Below are 20,834 nucleotides of genomic sequence, written 5' to 3'. Positions count from 1 at the left end.
TGGGGGGCTTGGGTAGACAGTCAGATAGAGCTTGGAGCCAGGAAAACATAAAATGCTAACTAGGGAGGATGTGTCATCAACAAGAGCCTCTCCTTAGAAAGTAACATTTTTAATTAAGAGAGTTGGTGGCAGGGACAGAAATATCAGACAGTGGATATTTTATGGACAGACTGTGCCCTTTACAAACATTAACATTGTCTTAATTTGCCAAAAACTGATCATGGAGGTATGCAAACAGCTAAGTCAGCCACAAGGACTCACCCTATGAAGATGACAAAAATTGCAAAGATGACATAAAAAATGACATTACATTCACACTATGGTAATTAATTTTTTTTTCCTCTTCTGTTACTTGGTTTGGAACAAGTTTTAGATATTATTTTAACAGTGTTTTGGAAAAAAAAAAAAAGATAAACAAGCTTCTGCCCTTGTAACAGAACCGTGACAGAAATAATAGATAAACTAATCAGAGAGATTACTCTGGAGGGTTTTAAAATTTTTTTAAGGCTGACCTTTAACACTTTCTCTTGCAAAGCAGTGTTTTATACATTTTTTAATGCACCCTTCTGTCATACATATTCCAATGTCAGTTTGACTGGATCTATAGGGACCCAGAGACAAGCATCATTTTATTATGGTAAAAAAAGGACAAGAGGAATGCGTTTTTGTGGATTTGTTCCCTTTGAAAATTTTATCTATAAAAAGAGAAAACCACCGTGTTTTTAAAGACAGCAGAAATATAAAATATCCGTGTCATATGCAAGGCTGAGTGTAACTTCATGTGGACCTTCTATTTTCCCAAACATTTAGCCACAAAATCATAAAAAAAGTACATATATCCTAACACACAATAGAATATGCCTAGCCTATATATTAATTTATTACCTTAAAATTTTTTAAAAGGCTGCTCCCTAAAAAATAGAAGTCATATTTACTTATGAAATAATATACAGCTTAAACCCACCAGACTTTTTTTCAAAATTATCACTAGTGATACTCTATTTACTCTAGTTTGACCAGCATATTAAGCTTGCTGCTGTCTTCTTGCTGTACCCCCCAGTGCTGAGGTCACCTACCTGAAGCTCATGCAAGGCAGTGAGTGGGTGTAAGATGAAAACCACCACATGCCCCTGGCTTACCTCTCTTCGACGTCCTGAGGTGCAGCTCCTCCAGGTTGCCTCCTCCCAGCACTGCCAAAATGCCCTCTGAGAGGTTAAGCAAGCATCAGTCCCTTACACTCAGAGTCAGGGCACTCTGCTCTGCCCACACTGTCCCCCTTTCCCACCGTGGCAGGCAGCCCACAAAATGGGGCACCATTGACCAGCTGCTCACCTTGCACCCATGGGTGAGATGTGCCCTTTGGGCACTCTCCAGTCCTGGACCTCTCACAGCCCACTTCATCATCGCTCCTCTCTTCTACCTCAAGGGCACTGAACAAGCCAAGAGTGCTCTGGCACTGGACAGGTTTCTGCTCAATAAATTACTCTGCTTTACATGGTTCAAATTTAAGCTTTTATTTGGTTTTTAAATTAAAAAAATAAATTTCGTTATTAAATAGTGGAATGGGTCTAAACTAATGTTTACATATTAATTCACTTGCTTTAGGATACCACCAGAGAAATAATTGAAGTTTACCACCCGGACAAAACTTTCTGTTAGAAAGCTCAACAGTGGCGTAATTCAGTTAAACAGGAAAAAAAAGCCCCAAAAGTCTTAATGTTTACAATGAACGTTAGAAGTAAACCTCTGGTTTTAGCGTCATCCAACTCCAGCTTCCATCACAAAGGCAGTCATTGTATTCAGAATACTATACCACAGTGCTAATGTCATCAGCTTCATCTGGTTTCTTTTGCCTGCTTGGCAGGGATTTCAAGTACTCAAGGTGCCTCCTTGCATCCTCCTGGTTCTGTCGGACGTAATAAACCACGTAGGAGATCACCATGGTGAACCAGCCAAACATGGTGACCAGCATGGCGTAGTCAGTAGTCTTTTTAGGGAGGTTGCAGAGGTCGGCGTCGTTGGCAGCGTTGAGGAAGGGTCTCCCCGCGTGCTCGTCCAGCACGGAGGTCTTGCAGATGACGTTGTTGGCCGTCTCGTGGTTGGAGGCCATGCTCCGCAGCACCTGCTGCAGCGTGCAGTCACAGTGCCAGGGGTTGTTGGCAATTCTGGCCCTGGCCTTCAGGTTGTTGAAAGCGTTTTTGTGCACGCTTTTAATCCGGTTGTCGGACAAATCCAGAGTCTGCAAGGTTTCTGCCACCCCTTTAAAGGCATGTTCGTCGATAAACTCAATCCCATTTTTTGATAAATTGAGGACTCTCAGTTGGTGTAAGTCCTTAAAAATTTCGTTGGGGATAGATGTTATCTGATTGGAGTCCAAATAAAGTAAGACTGTTTCTGGAGGAAGATCTCTGGGTATCTCCTTGAGGTTTGCATTGCTACAGCTGACGTTCAGACCTCCAGAGTGGGAACAGAGGCAGCCTTTTGGGCACATACTGGCAGAATGAAAGCACAGTATCATGAGGACAAAACTTTGTAAGAGCAGACACATGGAGAGGGAACGAGTTAACCACAGGTCTACCAAATGCATGCTGGGCTGTCAGCATAATCACACGACCATTTCTCATTCAGCCGACAGGGTGGGAAAAGGATGGGCAAGGCTGAAACGTGGCTTCATCTTCTTTGGCGGGATTAGTAAAAACTGGTTACTAGCACGTGGGCCTCCTTATGGTCAATACGCTTCTTAGAAGCATGCCTACAGAGAAGAAGGAAAAAAGGTTCTTTATACCACAAACTCAAATTCTACCTTTGTTTTCATTAAAAAAAAATGGAAATAAAAAGATATTAAAGGGAAATGCCACAATAAAGGAATGATTTATTATCTTAAGTAACTCCTATTAGCATTAATCTGAGTTTAGTGCATAAATCCCCAGAACATTTTTAAGAGGATAGAGTACACTTACTACAAATTGCACAGGTTTGGTCTTTAATACTTATTAGAGAAGGCACTGGTTTGCTTTTATCACAGACTCTTCTAAAACAGCTATAAAACTAAATTGCATTTTACCTTGCTGAAGTAGAAGATGCATCGATAGAAGCTAAGGCTCACATCTCCAGCAACAGTGATAGGTTAAGGGAGGAATCTGTGGTGTTTAATGTGAACTTATCTCAAAATAATGTATGCTTAAAATAGCATACATTATTTTGAGATAAGTTAAACTACTTCAGCAAAGAAATATTTTTACCATATCAAGGAACAAAAATCAGGTAAAGCAAATGCTGCTACAAGACACCACAATCACACACCACCTCCTTGTTTGTCTCCCCCTCCTTCTCCTTTGCTTTAGAATGCTGGATTTCTTGTACCTCCCAGCATTTGGTGAGAGCCACAGACATAATTTCTACCTTCAGTTTTTTTGAAAATTTTCTTTTCATGTAACAAAAAGAAATTGAACAATTGCCAAAAACTCACATACCCCACCCTCCAAAACAAATAAAACTCCCAAAACCTATATACGAGCCAAACACTACAATATCTTGTTCATGGCATGCAATTTGCTAATAGGACATATGAAAAACACTGTTTCTCCTTCTTCCCCCTCAAGCTGGCTTTAAAATAGCAAACATCCAGAAGCTTTTCCATTTTCTCCTTTAACTGGAATACAAATACAGAAGTCTGAAGTGCTGACCTATATGGTTTCAATGACAACCCTTCCTCCCCACTACCACCACCCCTATTATGGTAAACTATGAATTTAAAACAACAACAGGTCCATTTGTTTTCATGCTCATGCTCTCTGTCTTTGTAGAAGCTCAGATATGTGTAGCCTTCAGGTTGTATTTACATATAAATGAATTATGTTTTTTTCTAAATCCACACAGTAGCCCACTGAGCAAGAAAATCCTTGCACGGAGGATATGTGTGATTTTACATGAAAAAGGAGAAATTGCACTGCAGTCACTTTTTTACTTGCACAACTGACATACCAACTGCAGTTGTTGACACACTGCAGTAATATGGATTGCATGTGTCAAGCATAATTTCAAACTCATAGCTCAAGTTCTATTTAACCCTTTCTGCTGAGGCTCAGTATGTCAGTAACCCCACAGGAAAAGAAAAATAAAACAACCCAAACCAATCTTAACAGCATGTACATTACTTGTGACTACTCCATGGCTTGGGAATGCTCACACAAGCTCAGCATACTCACTGCAACTACTGGAGAGAGTAGTGTGTCACCTCTAATCTTCAACTTATCTACTGTTCAAATCAGTGATTGCCCAAGAACCTAAACAGAAAGCTTACACTTGGATTCCATAAAACTCCTACTCTAAAATTAAAAGGAAATGTAATTGCTGGAAATGAGAAATTGTGAAGTTAACCCTGGAAATGTGGAACTGCTTAGAAGGAAACTAAGCAGAGCATGAAAAGCTCCCTTTGAGGAAAGAGAGGTGAGGTAGCAGCTCCCGAGTCAATTAAATCCTTCATCACCTCTGTGGAAAAAACAGGGTTTACATGAAAGATCCCTGTTGTGGTGGGTGCATCCTTCCCACTTCTCCCTTTGGCTCTTTGGTCACTGGAGTGCCTGCTCTTCAGACCAGACAGAAATCTGCCACAGGAGGGGATAAGCTCCAGAAGTTGTTTTTTCCCAGCCTGCCCAAAAGCGTTAAGTACTTGCTAAAATGTGCGGCCCATTCGGAGGCCAAGCTGGAGCTGGCAGCTGCTCCCCCTGGCACTCGGAGCTGGCAATCTGCTGCTCCCCCCAGCAGCCCTGGGTGCTGTGGCAGGACAGCCTGTCCCCTGGAAAAACAGCCACCTATTTCCTTTTCCCTTCATGTTCATGTGTCTCACTACTGTGCTGCTGCACCAGAAGAGTAGATGAGTGGTGCAGCTCATCACCACAGAAGGAGCATCATCTCATCACCTACTACTTGTACACAGTGGCATCATCTCATCACCTACTACTTGTACACAGTGGCTTCCCACCACTGGCACTGGAGCTCTGCTGCAGGAAGGGACTGGGGGGAAAGAGCAAAGACCTGAAGTAGTCTCAGGTGCTTCATTTTATAGAAGCACAAAAAATGATCCTGTTCTCATCACTGTGTGACAAATGAATAACAAATTTGCTTCACTGGTTAAAAATCCCAGTCAACCTGGAAATACAGAGTAGACTCTGCTAAGTCCTCCACAGCACTGTTACACCACCAAAAAGCACGTATCAAAGAGGCCCCAAGCCCCTTTGCAGAACATCCTCATCCCACTGAAGACAAATGAAACTATTTAATGCATTAATGTGTTTGGAGTGGAAGAAGTAGAGTCATTACAGACTAAACAGGATAGTGTTTAATGAAGCAGTGCCTCTTCTAAAGGCCTAACTAAGTAAATTAATATAGAGAGGAAAGAACTCGCAATGTTTTAAGTTGCTAGATAGAGCAAATACAAGTTTAAACCTGCAATTAACAACCCACTCAACAAAACTTGTCTGAATAAGAACAAAGCTCAGCAAATTCCCAGTAAATTAACCACAGAAACACAATGGGACTGAGCATCAGTCAGGGTAAACAGAGCTTTGTTTGCTTCAGAATATATGATTGAAGGGATTTCTGAGGTTTAGGTTTCAACAATAAACTTAGAGCAAGAACTTTACTTCTAGTGACTGCAAGAAAATAAAAGAAAACTAGGATTCACACATTTCTAATGCCAGTAGGAAGATCTGTGGCTTCTTGAGCTATATCTAATTTCCTCTTGCTTGGAACACAATAAATAAAGAAGGTGTCAAAGCTGGAACAAACACAGTAGAGATATACCAGAAGAAACAGTAATGACTACAGACAAAGGGATGAAAGACAAAGAATTAAAATAAATATGTGAATTAATTATAAATCTGCAAATAAAGCAAAAAGAAAAAAAAGAAATTGAAGTGAACGAAGGCACAGGGAAATTACAGCAATACCAGGAGCACTTGCAGCACCGTGGTATAAAAAGGCTTTTTGTGCACATTTCTAAAATACCAGTACAAACATAGAATACCTAACACCAAGTCAATATTGCAGGGGAATAATACTACAAACAAAAGATTGCACAGAAGAGCTCTTTACAGTCTTGCAATTTAAACAGGTTTCCAAGGCTTCCTCTTCTCAAGTTCCCCCAAGACCATTCACTCAGCGCCTACTTCCAACAATGTAGGAAAATGTACAAATCCTGAAATCCTCAGGGAAAGCACACTGCTTTCAATACATAGTAAGATTTCTACTGAGTTTCAGGTGTCAGGCACTTGCAAGTGTTTGTCTTTACTGCAAACAAGGTGCAGAGGATGTATCTTAGCTCCTGAATGCAACACTACTAAATTATCCAATTGAATAATAATTTCTCCCCACAAGAAACTAGTGATGTGAGGAAGCATTGATGCCTCCAACTACCAACATGGAAAAAGGGTCCACAGACTCAAGCAAGTCACACAGAAAGTCCAGGACAAGATGGCCTGCAATATTAATTTATCCTGTTTTGTCTTCAAAGAAAGGTATAGAAGGATAGGAAATCCTACAACCATCACACAGAACAGCCAAAAAGTGACACAGGCTGAGATGTTTTGATGTTTAGGGCAATACTAAGACAACAAAAGATGCATAAAAAGACATATATGTTTAGTTAAAACTGTCTGACAAGGGGAAGGGGTTTCTACTGCAGTGTTGGGACTTTCAGAGTCTACACGGCAGCTTTGGTCATCACCCAAGTACTCACACATCCACTGCCTCCATAAAAGAGAATGGAACAGACACCAAATCCTTGCACTTGAAAGCCAGCCACTGCTCTCAGAGGACTCTAAAGCATAGACTACAACCAACCTTGAGAGGTATTCTGCCTACAGTAGGTTGAACACACCCACACACACAACCCCCTAAACCCTCAGGTGAAATCAGTGGAGACACTTGTTGATGACACTCTTCCTGCAAATTTGTATCTTTCAGATGCAAGAGAGGGATTTACTCCTCCTTGTTCAGCAGATGGCCTCTCCATGCATTGTGTATCTATATTTTAGTAGGATCCTTCAAAGATTACTTCCTAGCACTACAAAAATAACCTGTGACAGTAAAATATCTTTGTTCAAGTTGTTCTAGTAGGACAACACTTCTACTTGGAATTTCACCTGAATTCTCACTGTGTCAGGTGAACTCCCAAACATTTTTTTGAGAAAAATCAAGACCATTACCCTTTTCCTGACAGCTCTTCACCAAGCAAAATGTCACACATAAAGACAAAACCATGACCTAATGTATGTAACATAAATGTTTTTATGGGAAGATTCCTGTTGTAAATCACAGAATGAGGGCCACAAATTAAGTCTGTAGGACAGGATCACACAGGTACATGCCAATATAAGAGCCTCCAGACTCACACACAGCATCCTCACTTGTTTTGCCTGCTTGTCAAACACTGATGGGAAGAATGAGCAGCAGCTCCCTGCTCTCTTTTCAAAGCTGGACCCACTGATGAAAAAGATTGCATCTACTACTCCAGCAATGTCAAAGGGGTCACAGCCAAATACTAATGCTCAGCAACTGCACACACAGTTTGTACTTAAGGTTACTGAAGGCTCCATGATTAGAAAGGAATTTCTTTTTACTGTAGCTGATGTGCTCAAATGAGCAGGCAGGATCAGAACAGGGAAAAGGAAGAAGCCAATGGCTCAACCACAGAGGGTGAGCTGTTGGCTGCATCATGACTGCAACTCAAACTGTCTGGTCTGTCACTTTTCAACCACCAGAAAAAATGGAAAAAATTATGTACAATCCAGATTCCTAAGAATGTGGATCATAGGGACTGATGCACAATTCACCTGCCTAGGCTTACCATGCTTCCAAGGACATACAGCTGTAAAGCTTAAGTGACTTTGCTACTAACTTTAGGCACAGTACCCAGAGAAGCCCTCATTTGAAAATGGATCCCAAATGGCACTGCAGAGCTCCACAATCCCTGGGATCTCAGAGCTCACAACAAACATAACTGAGTTCTCAGTTAATACTGAAGGTATCCCCACAAACAACTGCAGGCCCCCCACATCAGAGGTGCACTGCACCTATCAGGGTGCCTCCCATCGTCCTCTCATACAGCCCATACAACTCATATATGAATCTAGAGACAGCTTCTATTTCTGTGGGCAGCTCTACTTCCTTCAAAGGAAGCTCTCATCTCCCAATAAGCCCTCAGGAGATCTCTGAAAAAGAGCTCAACTTTTCAAGCCTGGTCTAAGTGAAGTCCTACCCTGCAAACGAACAACTTTCTTCTGTGCCAGCATCGGAATTTTGATACAGAATTAGAAAAGTCCAGGAAATTAGACTCCTACAGGGCTCCTTTTTTAGACATCTTTAAAGCAAACTTGCACTTTGAATAAATATTAAAATTTTATAACTAAAAATCCAATAAACGGAGCACTGAAAAAGATCATTATTTTAACTTCCAAAAAATTAATGAGATGCTTTATAGTTTTGAAAGATCTGACATTATTATAACTTTTTTCCCTCCTTTAAGACATTGACTACGTTGGTTTATAGAAACGATCCTCATTGATAAATCTAGTTTTCTATTTCCTATTAAAACAGGTCTTAACTCTGCCATATTGAATATTTTTGGGTTACATTGGGTTTAGCAAATTAACTATTGAAATAGAAAATATGTCCCTTTCAACAAAACATTGTTTCCCATGAGTTCTACTTCCTGTAATGCCAGTCTGTTGCTTATAAAACACACACCCCCCCACCCTGCTATCCCCCATCCATAGAGCTGTGGTTGATGACTTTGTACACTTTTTTTTTTCCCCACTGTCATAAAAAGCCATATACTACTTTATCTCTAAAAATATTACCTCACAATAAGTACTGACAAGACAGACGTAAGATGGAGATTACAGGCTAAAATTAACAGCCTGAAAAGTGATTATCCAGTCTGAAAAGTTCAGTTTGTTAGAGGACAGGACAATTTTATCTGAACCCAAAGAAAGAGATTTGCCACCACTACTCCCAAACCACTAACACCTAATGGCATATTTAGGAAGATTTAAAACAGAGAAGATATTTGGAGAAAGAACTATTTATATACCTCCTACCCTTAATCAATCTTACACTAATGGTAAATACAGACCTCCCAGTAAGCTGCACACTGGGCTGTCCTGTGCACAGGTTTGAGAGATCTGAGCCTCTGGAGGCCAGCAGACTGTGCACATTGGGGAAAAACCTCCATCAAATCCTGCCTGGCTCCACCAACATCTGCAGGCTGAATCAGCCCACACATTTAAAAAAAACAATACTGATGTAAAAATAAGAACTTGAGGGTTTTTTTTTTTTTTTGCACACCTATGGATATATGATAAAACTACACCATGGCAATGTGACTGACTGAGTGGGCACTGAGCTGAAAAGTGAGCATACTTGAGAGCTGGAGCTGGACAGGAGCAGTAGGACCCAAAGGGGAATGCAGCAGCCACTTCTGACCCCTGCACTGTCTGTGCACCATAGAACATCAAACTGCATGGGTACCAAGAGAATTCCTCCAAACAAACAGTACAGTTCTTTAAAACAATGCCACCTATGTGCAGTTAGCACACTACGGCCAAGGGCACAGACGGACTGCGAGTCAGGCAACTCAACCCTCTCCATGGCTCCAGGACAACATGAGGAAATTCCATTTAGCAGATGAAACAAGAACCTGATTTGGATTGCCAGGACAACCTGTGTCTTTCACACATCTCTCCCTGTCACCCCTCAAACACGGAGGCCTGGCTGCTTCACAGCTCAGCCACCCTGAAGGTAGGCAGTTAAGATGCCATGAAGCACCAAACCAGAGAGGTGCCACGACCTGCTTGCAAGGTGCCAGGTCATTTAAATTCCCAGATTAAAGTCTCCAGCAGTGGAAGAGTTTCGGGATTTCAGAATTTGGCAAGATGAAAAATCCTGAAGCAGTAAAAAGAGAAATTAATAGGAGCCAATGGCAAATGAGGTGGGAAAAAAGGGGTGCAAAAGATCACTGATTCTATGAATAATTGAAATGTCATGATTAATCAGTGTGAGCCTGAACTTAAACTACATAATGGATTCATTATCTAATGAAACACCAAATGTACTCAAACTGAAATATTCTCCCCTAGGACAGGACTCAGAATGCCAATCGACATTTTGTTCCCAAAAACTATCCAGTATAGGCATCTATATATAACTGCAAACCTTTTCCAGTTGTAGAAGCAAAGTGTGTAGGTAAAGGTTTATAGATCCTAAGCTATGAGTGCCCTCCCTTACCTGTCACAGAGTAATAAGATGGTTGAGGAGAGCCAAATGAACATTTTAAGCTATAATTACTTTCTGATTGTGAAATCACTGAATGTATCACTCCTTATTACAGATTAACATCTTAATTATACTGTGTGGGCAAATGAATCAGCACTTTAAGACTGATGGGTTGGGTTCCTGTTAAAAAATGTATTTGACTTTTTTCCCTTTTCACATCAAGTCAGGAATTATTTTGCAGCTCTCAGCTGATAAATAATTGTGTGAAACTTAGCAGATATAATAACAGATTGATGACAGAAAAAATATTACCAATCATCCCCTATGATGCTTTGCTCTTGGAAGTCTTCTGTGGCAACACAATTCTTGGAATGAAATTTGGTAACTTGCTGGAAATTAAAGAAACAGCTGCTGGGGATGCTGTTAGACCTCATTCTTTTGAGCCTTAACAAAGATTGAATCACCTGCTTTTTAGAAGGTATTCAGTGCTGCCTACTTCTCTTTGTTATGTCCAGCATCTTCTTCATCTGATGTAGACTGCAGACGGCTCCTTTCCCTTCCCTGAGCAACATACCCTGATGGGAAATATAAACAGCATTTTGTGTGCACACCTATGCCATTTGAAAAAGAAAGCAAAATGCTGCATACACTTACAGCGCATATGTAGTTGCAACATAAAGCAAGAAAAAATTAAAGGCACAAGATGTAAGATACATGATAATCTTTAACATCTTTTATCACTATATTCAGAAGAAATTGTCTTGACAACCTATAGAAGAAATGAACAAAGGCTCAAGATATGCCAGTTACTGCTCAGCAAACACATCTGGAAGATTTTTTTACCACTATGTAAGAACATGAAGAACCACATTACAGATGCTAAAGGAAAATGCTCCAACACACACAAATGACTACTTGTGAAGAGCTCTCCAAAGCCTCCTCACTTTTTTCTAGATTATTAGTGTGCATCAGAGTTTGGGATTATATTCTACCAAGCGTCAGTCACATTTTCTGAGAAAACATCAACAACCATTCTATTTGGCAAGAAAATCCTTTCCGGTTGCAGCTGAGTCAATCCTCCACATGATCTATAGTAAAAAAAAATAAATACTCTGAAAGCTTAAAATAACCTGAAGTGGAAATGCTTCATCTTCCTTGGGTAAAGAGATCCAGACTAAAGTCTTTTCTGAAGTCTGGTTATGAGGAGAATACCTAGGAGCCTTTCATGAATAAGGAATGCTGTAGGTTTTCAAGAAATCTGATACAACCCAATGGAAAATGCTTTCATCATAAGATGTCAATTTCACAATATTTGCTGACTTAATTTTCTCCCAAATTATAAAATAACATGATCAAAGTGAAAGAGACAAGTGCCCAGTTGGAGCCATATTCTTACCAGTAGCTAATGATGGATGCTCCTTCAACTTAATTAGGCAGAATCCATCAGATCAGAGAAAATCTTGTCTTGATCTCAAGATAATTACACTGATTACCTCAATGATTACCAGCATAATCAGTGGCAAGTCTTGCAATTTAATCTTGATAACTGCATCTGGTGACTGCAGATGGTGTCCTTGCCCAGTTGAAGACCTCATTCTACTTTTGCAAAGCGCAAATCTAACCCCCGCTAACAAAACCGTGACAGGCCTTAAAGGAACTAAGGCTATTGCAAAGATAAGCAAGATTCAGACCACCTAGAGACCCTTCTTCCACTTTTAAGGGTGTTTATTTGGTTCTGTGTACTTTAGGCTCATTTGAGGTTCATCCAAATGCTCCTGCAACTTACTAGAAGACAGGGCTTGTAATTAGGCTGGGGAGGCTGTGCTGATAATAAAGTCAGCAAGGCAGAAATGAGCATGCTGACCTGAGGGTATGGTTCAGCAAGGGACACGCTGGTGGCTCTGCAAAGCTGCCATCAGTTGCCCAAGGCAGCAGCAGGACAGCTGCTGGCAGCAGACACCTGGGCACCAGGGAATGCTGCAAGAGGTGCTGCGGGCTCCGAAGCACGACAGGGAGAAGGAGAACAAAGCAGAGAATGGCTGAACGCTGCTTTTCCCAGCTGACCCTCTGTCCCAGGAACTACAATGGGTCACCACAGTTGAAACCATTTTTTGGGTTAGACAGCCCAACAGGAATACAGATGTGAGCAGAGGAAGTGCCACAGTGACAGTTCAGCACCCATTTTCAAAAATTCTTGCTTTTACTGGGTCTAGATTATCCTGCAGCATTAAAACCCAGGAAATCAAGGCTGCTTCTCTTCCTGCACAACTTCCCAGTGACACAAACACAGAGCAATAATTCATGGCACAAAGAATTTGAAAGGAAAGAAGCCAGCAGAAGCTATTACTAAAATGAAGCAACCTGAATAATAATAATACACAAGATGAGACTAGCAAGAAAAAGAACATACTTCCAGAGCAATTACTTTGAAAAAATCTTAAAGGGGAGAAAAACCCCACAAGACAAATTAGCAAAAAGGGACAGCAGTTAAAATATAGTACCTCAGCAGTTATTAATTCAGCTCCTTGTGCTTTGAAATATGCTACCTGTATATTAACAGGACCTTAAAGAAGCTTGCAGAAGTAGAGTAACTCATTTAGAAAAATGCAAGAAAAATAAAATGTGTACCAGCATATAAAAGAAACCAATCAAGTTTGAAAGTTCCAATTAAAAGCTCTAAACCTAAAAGTGAATGCTTAACACCACAAAACCACAAGCTTCTCCTAATGAAATTAAAATTGTGACTTATAATATAATTCAGAAAATAGCAAAAGAGACAGCAAGTATGGAATAATTATGAGATCAATAAGCAATTAAGCAACTTTAAAAGACACTCAAGTGACCTTCTACAATCAAGTGACACACTGAGTTAGCTGCAAGCCTTTTGACCTTGCCAAAGAAATTGGCTGATCAGTGATGCTGGTTTTGCTGTATTACATCTGCACACTGCCATTTGCATAGCTGAGAGCGCCAAGAGCACATCTACAACACCACACTTCCATTTCTGCACCAAAGGTGTCAAGCAAAGGTATCATAACCAACTGTATCAAACCACCCAAAAAACCGCATCCCCACCTCTGATATTTTAATACATGAACAGCTTTAAATAACTGTAATTTCTCTTTCATTAGCTTGCCAGAGAAACTTACCTCTTTTTTTTTTCAGTTCTAATAATATATTTTCCTTCTATATTTAGGTATCATTATAACTCTAAAAGCTCAACATGTGGTAATCTGGAATAGTCAAACACAGGGATTTTGAACTTTCATGGAAACATGATTACCAGGTTCCCATCAGGACACACTTTCAGCTCTGCTGGCTGCTACTGCCATTAGAGTCTGTGGAAAAATCTAGTCCAAGTACAACTTCTGCAGCCCTGCTTCAGGTGAGGATCTCCCAAGACAGCAAAATCTAGCAGTGTAAAGATTCAATGCCATCTTGTGCTGGCAGCACTTCCCTAATTAAGAATTTAAGGCCAGATGGAGCCATTAGATCATCTAATCTGACCCCCTGCCTACCACATGACGTGTCATTTTACCAGTAAACCTCATATTGAGCCCAAAAATTTAGGTCAGACTGAAGCTTATGTCTGAACTGAGAAGACTTCTGTGTGCCCAGGGCGATACCTTTTGTGCCCACTGCGCTTGCAGCACCCTGTATGAACAATCACCATAGGAGCTAAACTACCCTAGCAGACATATCTGCTCCACCAGGATCCAGACACCAAGCAAGAGTGTCTGTTTTCAAAAGAAAGGCTATACTGAAAGATAATGTTCCACTGATCATCATCAAGAGCTGCATGTTACCACTTTCTCCAAATGAAAGTTAAACAAACTGGCTATTTTTTAATCTGCTGGTGAGTTACATCAGGCCCTCAGCTGCCATTAAAGAACTGTTCAAATTACATGTGTTACATCTAAGGAACAATCAGCATGTTTTCATTTTGAAGTAAGTGCTCTGGAGCATCCCCAAGGCTTCCCAGGAAGTCAGGTAATTTTTTTTTTTTTTTAACCATGTAGTAGTACTTTTCCAAAGTCATAATAAACTTGCTGTATTAAGTTTCTTTTCTGAGGACATATGATGATAGCAAGTAGTTATTACAACTTGAGGTTGCAGGCTGAAATCCTTAAAGGGTTCTCTGACCCTTACTCAGCAAAAACCTTTAGCCTGTTTGCAGCTCATCACCTTGGTGAGAGGCAAGCGAGCCTTGCGCATTCACAGCACTGAAATAAAAGTTATCACCAACTGCTAAATGAAAGGAACAGCTCTAAAAAAAATAAAACTGCTTTTCTCAGTGGAAATAAGCACCAGCCTTTATCAGACATGGAACCTAGCTGTGCAAAAAACAAAAGCAAGGCACAGCTGCTCGACATTGAGTGTGCACAGATCTTCCTGTCAGTCACTTTTCCCAAGGAGAAAACAAAAGGAAGGAAGAGCCAAAATGAAGTGTTGCAATGGCTATCTCCAAGAAGAGAACAAACCCTTGAGGTCACATTTTCACTAAAGGAAAAGAGGTCTTTATCAGTAGCACTAGAGCACAACAGGAACAGACTGGAACTTGGTTCAATAAAACCCTTATTTTAAAGACAAGAATGTATCAGCTGTGTGTGTGTCCCCTCTGAGGTTATACAGCCAAGTTGACTTTGGCAGACCTAAGTGATACAAAAAGCAGGAGTTGTGAAGGAAAAAAAAAATCTTGATTAGCTGGGCAATGATCCAATAAGCAAGACACTCGAGGCTGCAAGTTCACAGCTGAAGAAGCTCAGGTAGAAATAATTTATAGCAAATTAAGTTAGGTCATGATAATGAAATTTAAAGACATGTGGGGCACCATTTATTTTACTAAGGCTTGTTGAAAAGTGAAACCCAAGCAGAGCAAACAGGAAGGCTAATTTAACTCTGGTTACTGTTGGTACTGGCACTGAGATAAACTTGACTTGACACACTTGGAATAGGAAAGAGAATATAAGAATAGGACTTTTAAAAAAAACTTTTTAACACCATTTCTCCACATTGCAGGAGAAAGCAGGGCAAATTCAATCCTGTGAATCATGACTGCTTATTTCCCAATTTTAAAACCTCCTGGCACACAGCCCTCAGTGGCAAGTGCATTGAAAACAGCTGATTGCAAGGGTTGGGAAAGGATGGATAACAACATTTGCACTGCAAAGCCCCGGCCATCAAGGAGCAGGAGGGAGGATGGAAAAACCTAATGGGAAAAGGTCTCATAAGAGGTGCAGTCCCCTTGTAGGTCACTGGAAACCAGCAGAAATGGCAGGAGGGATGCTATCATCATTGAAGGCTCTACAAGGTACCTCAACAGGTAATCCGGTGGCTGCCTGGGCTTTGGCTTCACTAGGCAACAGATGAGGTCCATTATGTCCTCAGCTGTCCCTCCTGCCACCCACGTCCCCCACGCTGTGAAAAACGCCAGGTGAAGGGGAAACAAGTCACTATAATGGATGAATGCAGCAGTTTGCAGGAGGGGGGAGGGACAGAGTAATGAAAAAGTGTTAACATTGAAGTAATAGAGCTTGTGGCCATTTTTCAGCCTGAAACGCACAACACCATAAAACAATGCTTAAAGGCACTCACTTCTGTTCCAAACCACCTGCACGATAAGGCACCCTGCTATTAGCACATAAGTTGTTTACTACCAGTCTTATTTCAGTCAGAACTCCAGGAGAGCCATAAAGCTGAATTTCTTCACTCAGTACAGGAGTCCAAGTGGCCTCAGGTTTTCCTTGGTATGCCAAGCCCCAGTGTGTCACCTGCGATCCCTGCCCAGTCACTAACCCACTCATTTCTAGTAAGATGTATAAAAGTCAAATCAAAGCAAGGGGAATCTGTGCCTGGCACATGGCACACCCTCCTTCTTGCCTGCTTGTCCTTGAGTTCCTGAAGCAACAGCTACTCTCAGTGAGGTGTGCTCAGCACAACTATGATGGTGGCATTATCTGCCAGTAAGCGCTCCTTGTGTCACACTTTCCCAAAACAGTCTGGGCACTGGTTGGTGAAATGAGACTTCTATTTCCTCTCCTGAAACAATTTCTTAAAAAAAAAAAAAAGTAATGGAGAAATAATGAAATGTAATGGCAAAGCAAATAAATGATGGATATTCTTTTGAAATTAAGACATTTTTATCTGTTTATTTGTCAGCTGCCTCTTTTTTGTTTGTTTCTTTGGTTTGCTCTTTTGTTTGGCCCAAATAAAAGCATGTGAGTTCAAAGCAACTCACCCACTTTTTTTCCTCTGTGAGAAGCAAATATTACAATTCAGGGATTCTTACAGAGATGGCCCAGCTACAAAGAAAAGTCTTTGTCTCACTGAGAGGACTACTAATTCAAGGACAAAAAAGATAGAGGCTAGAAGAATAGTGGTACCTACAGGAAAGTTTAAGGCTGTCAGACAACCCTGTGGAATTGTAGGAATAGCAAAGAATAAAGAGAACCAGAAGTTAATCTCAGGCCTGTGCAGCCACCATGAAGGGAGGAAGCCAGATGTGGGAGTTTCACATGAGAGACCACATTGGCTCACAAGCCCATGGGTGAACTCCTTACAGCCTGGAGCCCAGCAAAACTGCCAAGCCTTAACAAGTTCTATAAAATATACCATGTTTCTGGGAGCTACATGACAAACCATGAAACAGCTCAGCAGCAGCAGCATTCTACTGACTAACATAATAGGGAGATATGCACTGGTATGGTGAAAAAACCATAGTTTTCCCCATATTTACACATCTTCACACTGAGAGTCAATAATGAAAAGCACCCTATTAACTGTCCTTCTTTTTTTGAAGGCACTTTTACCTCTTATGCATTCAATTTCCCCATCTGAATACAAGTCAGGAGTCCAGGACATACAAAAAGTTCAAATGGCCTAAACAACATTGATATCGAGTCCCAGGTTACGTACCATGAAGAACACCACAATAACAAGTAAACCAAACTGTATCACTTGAGAGCAGCATTTTCAAATCTTTTTTCCTGTGCTTCCCATCACGGGAAACATTATCTTACTCATTCTTCTTTCCTTAGTTGCCATAGATGCAGTGCCACAGTGCTGCAGCAACACGCAGCCATCTTCAAAAGCTGGTTCAGAGCTGAGCACTCCTGCACTCCTGACTGCTTCCCCTCCTGCTTTCAGTCTGGCAAAGGTATCCTCCAGTTCCATCCTGCCCTTCCTCACTGGACAGTGAGGATAACAGACTAGCTCAAGCACAACAGAACAGATTAAGCTTCTGTAATGAAGTGTTTTCAGACTTGTTCTGGTTCAAGGACAGTTTGCATGCACCCCAAAAGGACGCTTTCTGAAAATGACAAATCTTCCATCTCTTCAGCTGCAAGGAGAGCCCATGCTTACAATCCTACATTTAAAACTGTTGCTAACCTGAGGAGCAGTGTTAAACCTCAGTCAACATAGTGCTGTTGACCCATCTTCACACCGATCCATGGTATGTGAGCAACAGTAGGGTGTCCAAAGTGGCAACAGCCACATATTATTGCACCACCAGGGCTCTCACAGTGCTCTGCACTCAAAAGTATCCCCAGAACATGAAAGGGAGACACCCACAGCTACAGCATCAGAGTGTGCTACCAGCCACCACACGGCTGCACCATGGCAAGCAAGGACACAGCAGGCTGGCAAGCCCCTGGCTCCGTGGGGTACAAGTCTCAACAGCCTTGAAAAGCTACTATGATGGGTCTGCTTTCCTTTTGATTAAGATATTCAACCTCTTTCCTTTCACCAAAAAGCTGTCATTTTGCAAATAACCCCTCTAGAATTCTTCAAAGTTGCACACAAAAATGCACTTTGGCAAAGACCTCTGCAAACAGGGTGGAGTGGGCAAGTCAACCATCAATCCAGGAAGTGTCTTACAAGTTCATCTACAATACTAACCCACCACATCATCATTTCATATTATAAAGTTATTTTCATGGCTGTACAAAAAGCTCCATTAAGAATGAATTATTAGTTCTCCATCAATGACTTTAACATCTGCCTTAGTAAGGCAATTATTTATTAATAACAAAATAAATACCTAGGCTTCTCTTAGAATAAATTTTAGTAGTAAAATGAGAGGAAAAAAGACTCTATTTATAACATGGGAGTACATATTTTATTTAAAGTTACCCAAGTATTTCCCAGGCAAAATGCTACACCCTGCCTTTACTCATTAAAACAGGACATGGCCTGAAGTTTAATGAAGAGGAAAAAAAAAATTTAGTATCGTTTCCTATACAGTGGCATTCTTTCAGTTAAATAGTTTTGTTAATTTTGCTGCATTTTTCATAGCACCAATATCAATCAATACAGCTACTAAAATTTTTATGGATATTTAGTGCTACTGGAACATACGTGTTTTATTAAATATGAATTTTAAAATTTTTGGAAAAATTAAAAACATTATACAACATGAAAAACTTCAACCAAAATACAAAATTTTAGCCACACTGGCATTTTTTCTGTCTTTCTAAAAATATGGTACTTTTTCTTTATCAGTTCCTCCTTCTGGAGCTTTCAGTCAGCTCTCTTCAAAACAAGAGACGCTGCTTCCTTGGTACACTAAAGGTTGCAGCTCTTTAGGAACAGGTGAACAAGGCGGCCCCACTGAATGCTGCTTGGCTGGGCTCACACTCAGGAGCTGAGCAATGATCTGAAGCAGAAGCTCAGATGGTTGTGGTGAGGTCCTGCCATGTGTTTTCACAGGAGACACCTGATGTGGGCTGTGTTACGAAGGGTCCACCACGAACAGACACACACACTGCAATTCTTCACAAGATGTGATGACAGCACCAGATATGCTGAGGAAAATAAACAACCTTTTTTGTGTAGTAGTGCCAGCAGAAAGCAGCCCAGAAGTTGGTACAGCTACTCTTGGGAATAATTACTGCAACATTTGCAGCCTCCCACTAATTTTGAGGCAGTGCCACAGTTCCCATGCACAGCCATTCTTGCTTCCATGCAGGAGGAGGAGCAAGCCTGGCTGATCTCCACGTGCTGCTAGGCTGAGTCCTAAGTGCTATGCAATCCTCTAAGAGTCACTGGCTGTTTCTGGAATTTAAGAAAGGGAAAGGCTTTTAAAAAGTTATGATGAACTTAAATCTGGTGGAGCCATGCTGGAAAGGAAAACGAACACTGCTGAGGACGAGTGGCTGCTCAGCTCTCACTCCATTCAGTGTGGATGCCCCATGTTTCTTTGGAGGGCAGGGCTGACCAGTCTCTGCTCCCCATCAGTGGCACATACTCAGCAGCAAAGGGATGATCTGTGCTTTGCACCCAGACTGCTGCCAGACTTGGAGCCAAAATCCTGCCTCGGGCTGATGGCTTCACCCAAGAAGCAGCAGTTTCTGGTCCTGCTGAGCTCAGGAGCTGTCAGGTTCCTGCTGAGCTGGAAATAAAAGCTTTGCTTTTTTTTTTCCTCCTTCTTTCTCCCCATTTGACAACTGCACATAAACACTTGTAGATTGGGACTGTTACACCCCTGCAAGCTTAAAACAACCGTGCTCAGGCACGGACGACAGCTCTCAATGGCAACACGAATGTGACTGCAGACTAATTCCCCTTGTTCTGACACATGAAAACCATCTCTGAAATCACTGCACTGTCTGTAGTCACTCCTGTTACACATCTCTGCACAGTCAGCACTCAGCCAAGCCAACACAGGAAAGAAGCACACAGTAAAAACTCACACCTTTTTGGTAGATTCATACTGCTTTGGGCAGAATTCTTTTTTAGTGTAATCATGGAAAGACATTAACAGCTTAATTTAAATACAGGTCTATCAACAGACTCTTATTTTTTTTAATACATGCACTCTGCACAGGACTGGTTTGTGTCTAAAGCACATTAAGTGAATCTCTGTCTCTGGAAAGACAGACTACTAGGAAAAAGGCCATCAATTTAAAGGGTACTTCTTCCTTCAATATTCTATGCTTAGAAAACCAAGGGCTCTGCAACCAGTGAGAAAATCTGGGGCCATAAAGGCTTGTTGTCAGCAGAGGAGGATCCAGTGAAGGGACATTTAACCACACTGGACACACACAAGGCCAAGGATCTAGCGGGGATGCATCCATGAGTGCTGAAGTTAACAGGAGGCTACTCTAAACTATCCTTCAAAGATCATAGGGATCAGAGGAATTTCTTGAGGACTGCATGAAAGCCAGTCCTATTTTCAAGAAAGAGGATCCCATAAACTACAGGCAGGTCAGTTTCACCTCCAGCCCTGGGGAGGCGATCAGCAAATAAATCTGGGAACAATTACCTTAACATGTGGAGTAAAATTAAATGACTGGGAACAGTCAGCATAGATTTATGAAGTCAGAAATCACATCTGACCAACCTAATAGTTTTCTGCTATGAGATGCCTGCTGAGATGAGAGAGAAGTGGATGTTATTTATCTTGACTTCAGCAGAGCTTTTGATGCTGTCTCCAGTAACATCCTCATTGACATACTGATGAAGTACAGACTAAATAAGGAAATGGTGAGGTGGAGAGAACACTGGCTGAACTGCTTGGCTCAAAAGGCTGTGCACAGCAGCAAGAAATCCAGCAAGAG

The 20,834-nt window shown here is 41.2% G+C and overlaps 1 protein-coding gene across 7 annotated transcripts in view; it reads right to left on the bottom strand.

Annotated features, from left to right (window-relative positions):
* Positions 1 to 1,354: 1,354 nt before the first annotated feature.
* The window catches only part of LRRC3B (leucine rich repeat containing 3B), a 44,597-nt gene continuing 25,117 nt past the window's right edge, over positions 1,355 to 20,834 (bottom strand). For 6 of the 7 annotated variants that reach the window (XM_030236521.2, XM_018909607.3, XM_018909608.3 and 3 more), the window contains one exon: positions 1,355 to 2,752. In XM_030236521.2, coding sequence (XP_030092381.1) covers positions 1,808 to 2,587 — 780 coding nt within the window. In that variant the 5' untranslated portion in view covers positions 2,588 to 2,752 and the 3' untranslated portion in view covers positions 1,355 to 1,807. Of the gene's footprint in view, positions 2,753 to 10,739; positions 10,851 to 20,834 lie in introns of all 7 variants that reach the window. The other variant, XM_050971590.1, reaches the window with a different exon arrangement.

This window comes from Serinus canaria, chromosome 2, assembly GCF_022539315.1.
Source record: "Serinus canaria isolate serCan28SL12 chromosome 2, serCan2020, whole genome shotgun sequence".
Classification (NCBI taxonomy): domain Eukaryota; kingdom Metazoa; phylum Chordata; class Aves; order Passeriformes; family Fringillidae; genus Serinus; species Serinus canaria.
Note: the sequence above shows the minus strand (reverse complement) of the source record. Positions and strands in the feature narration are given on the sequence as shown.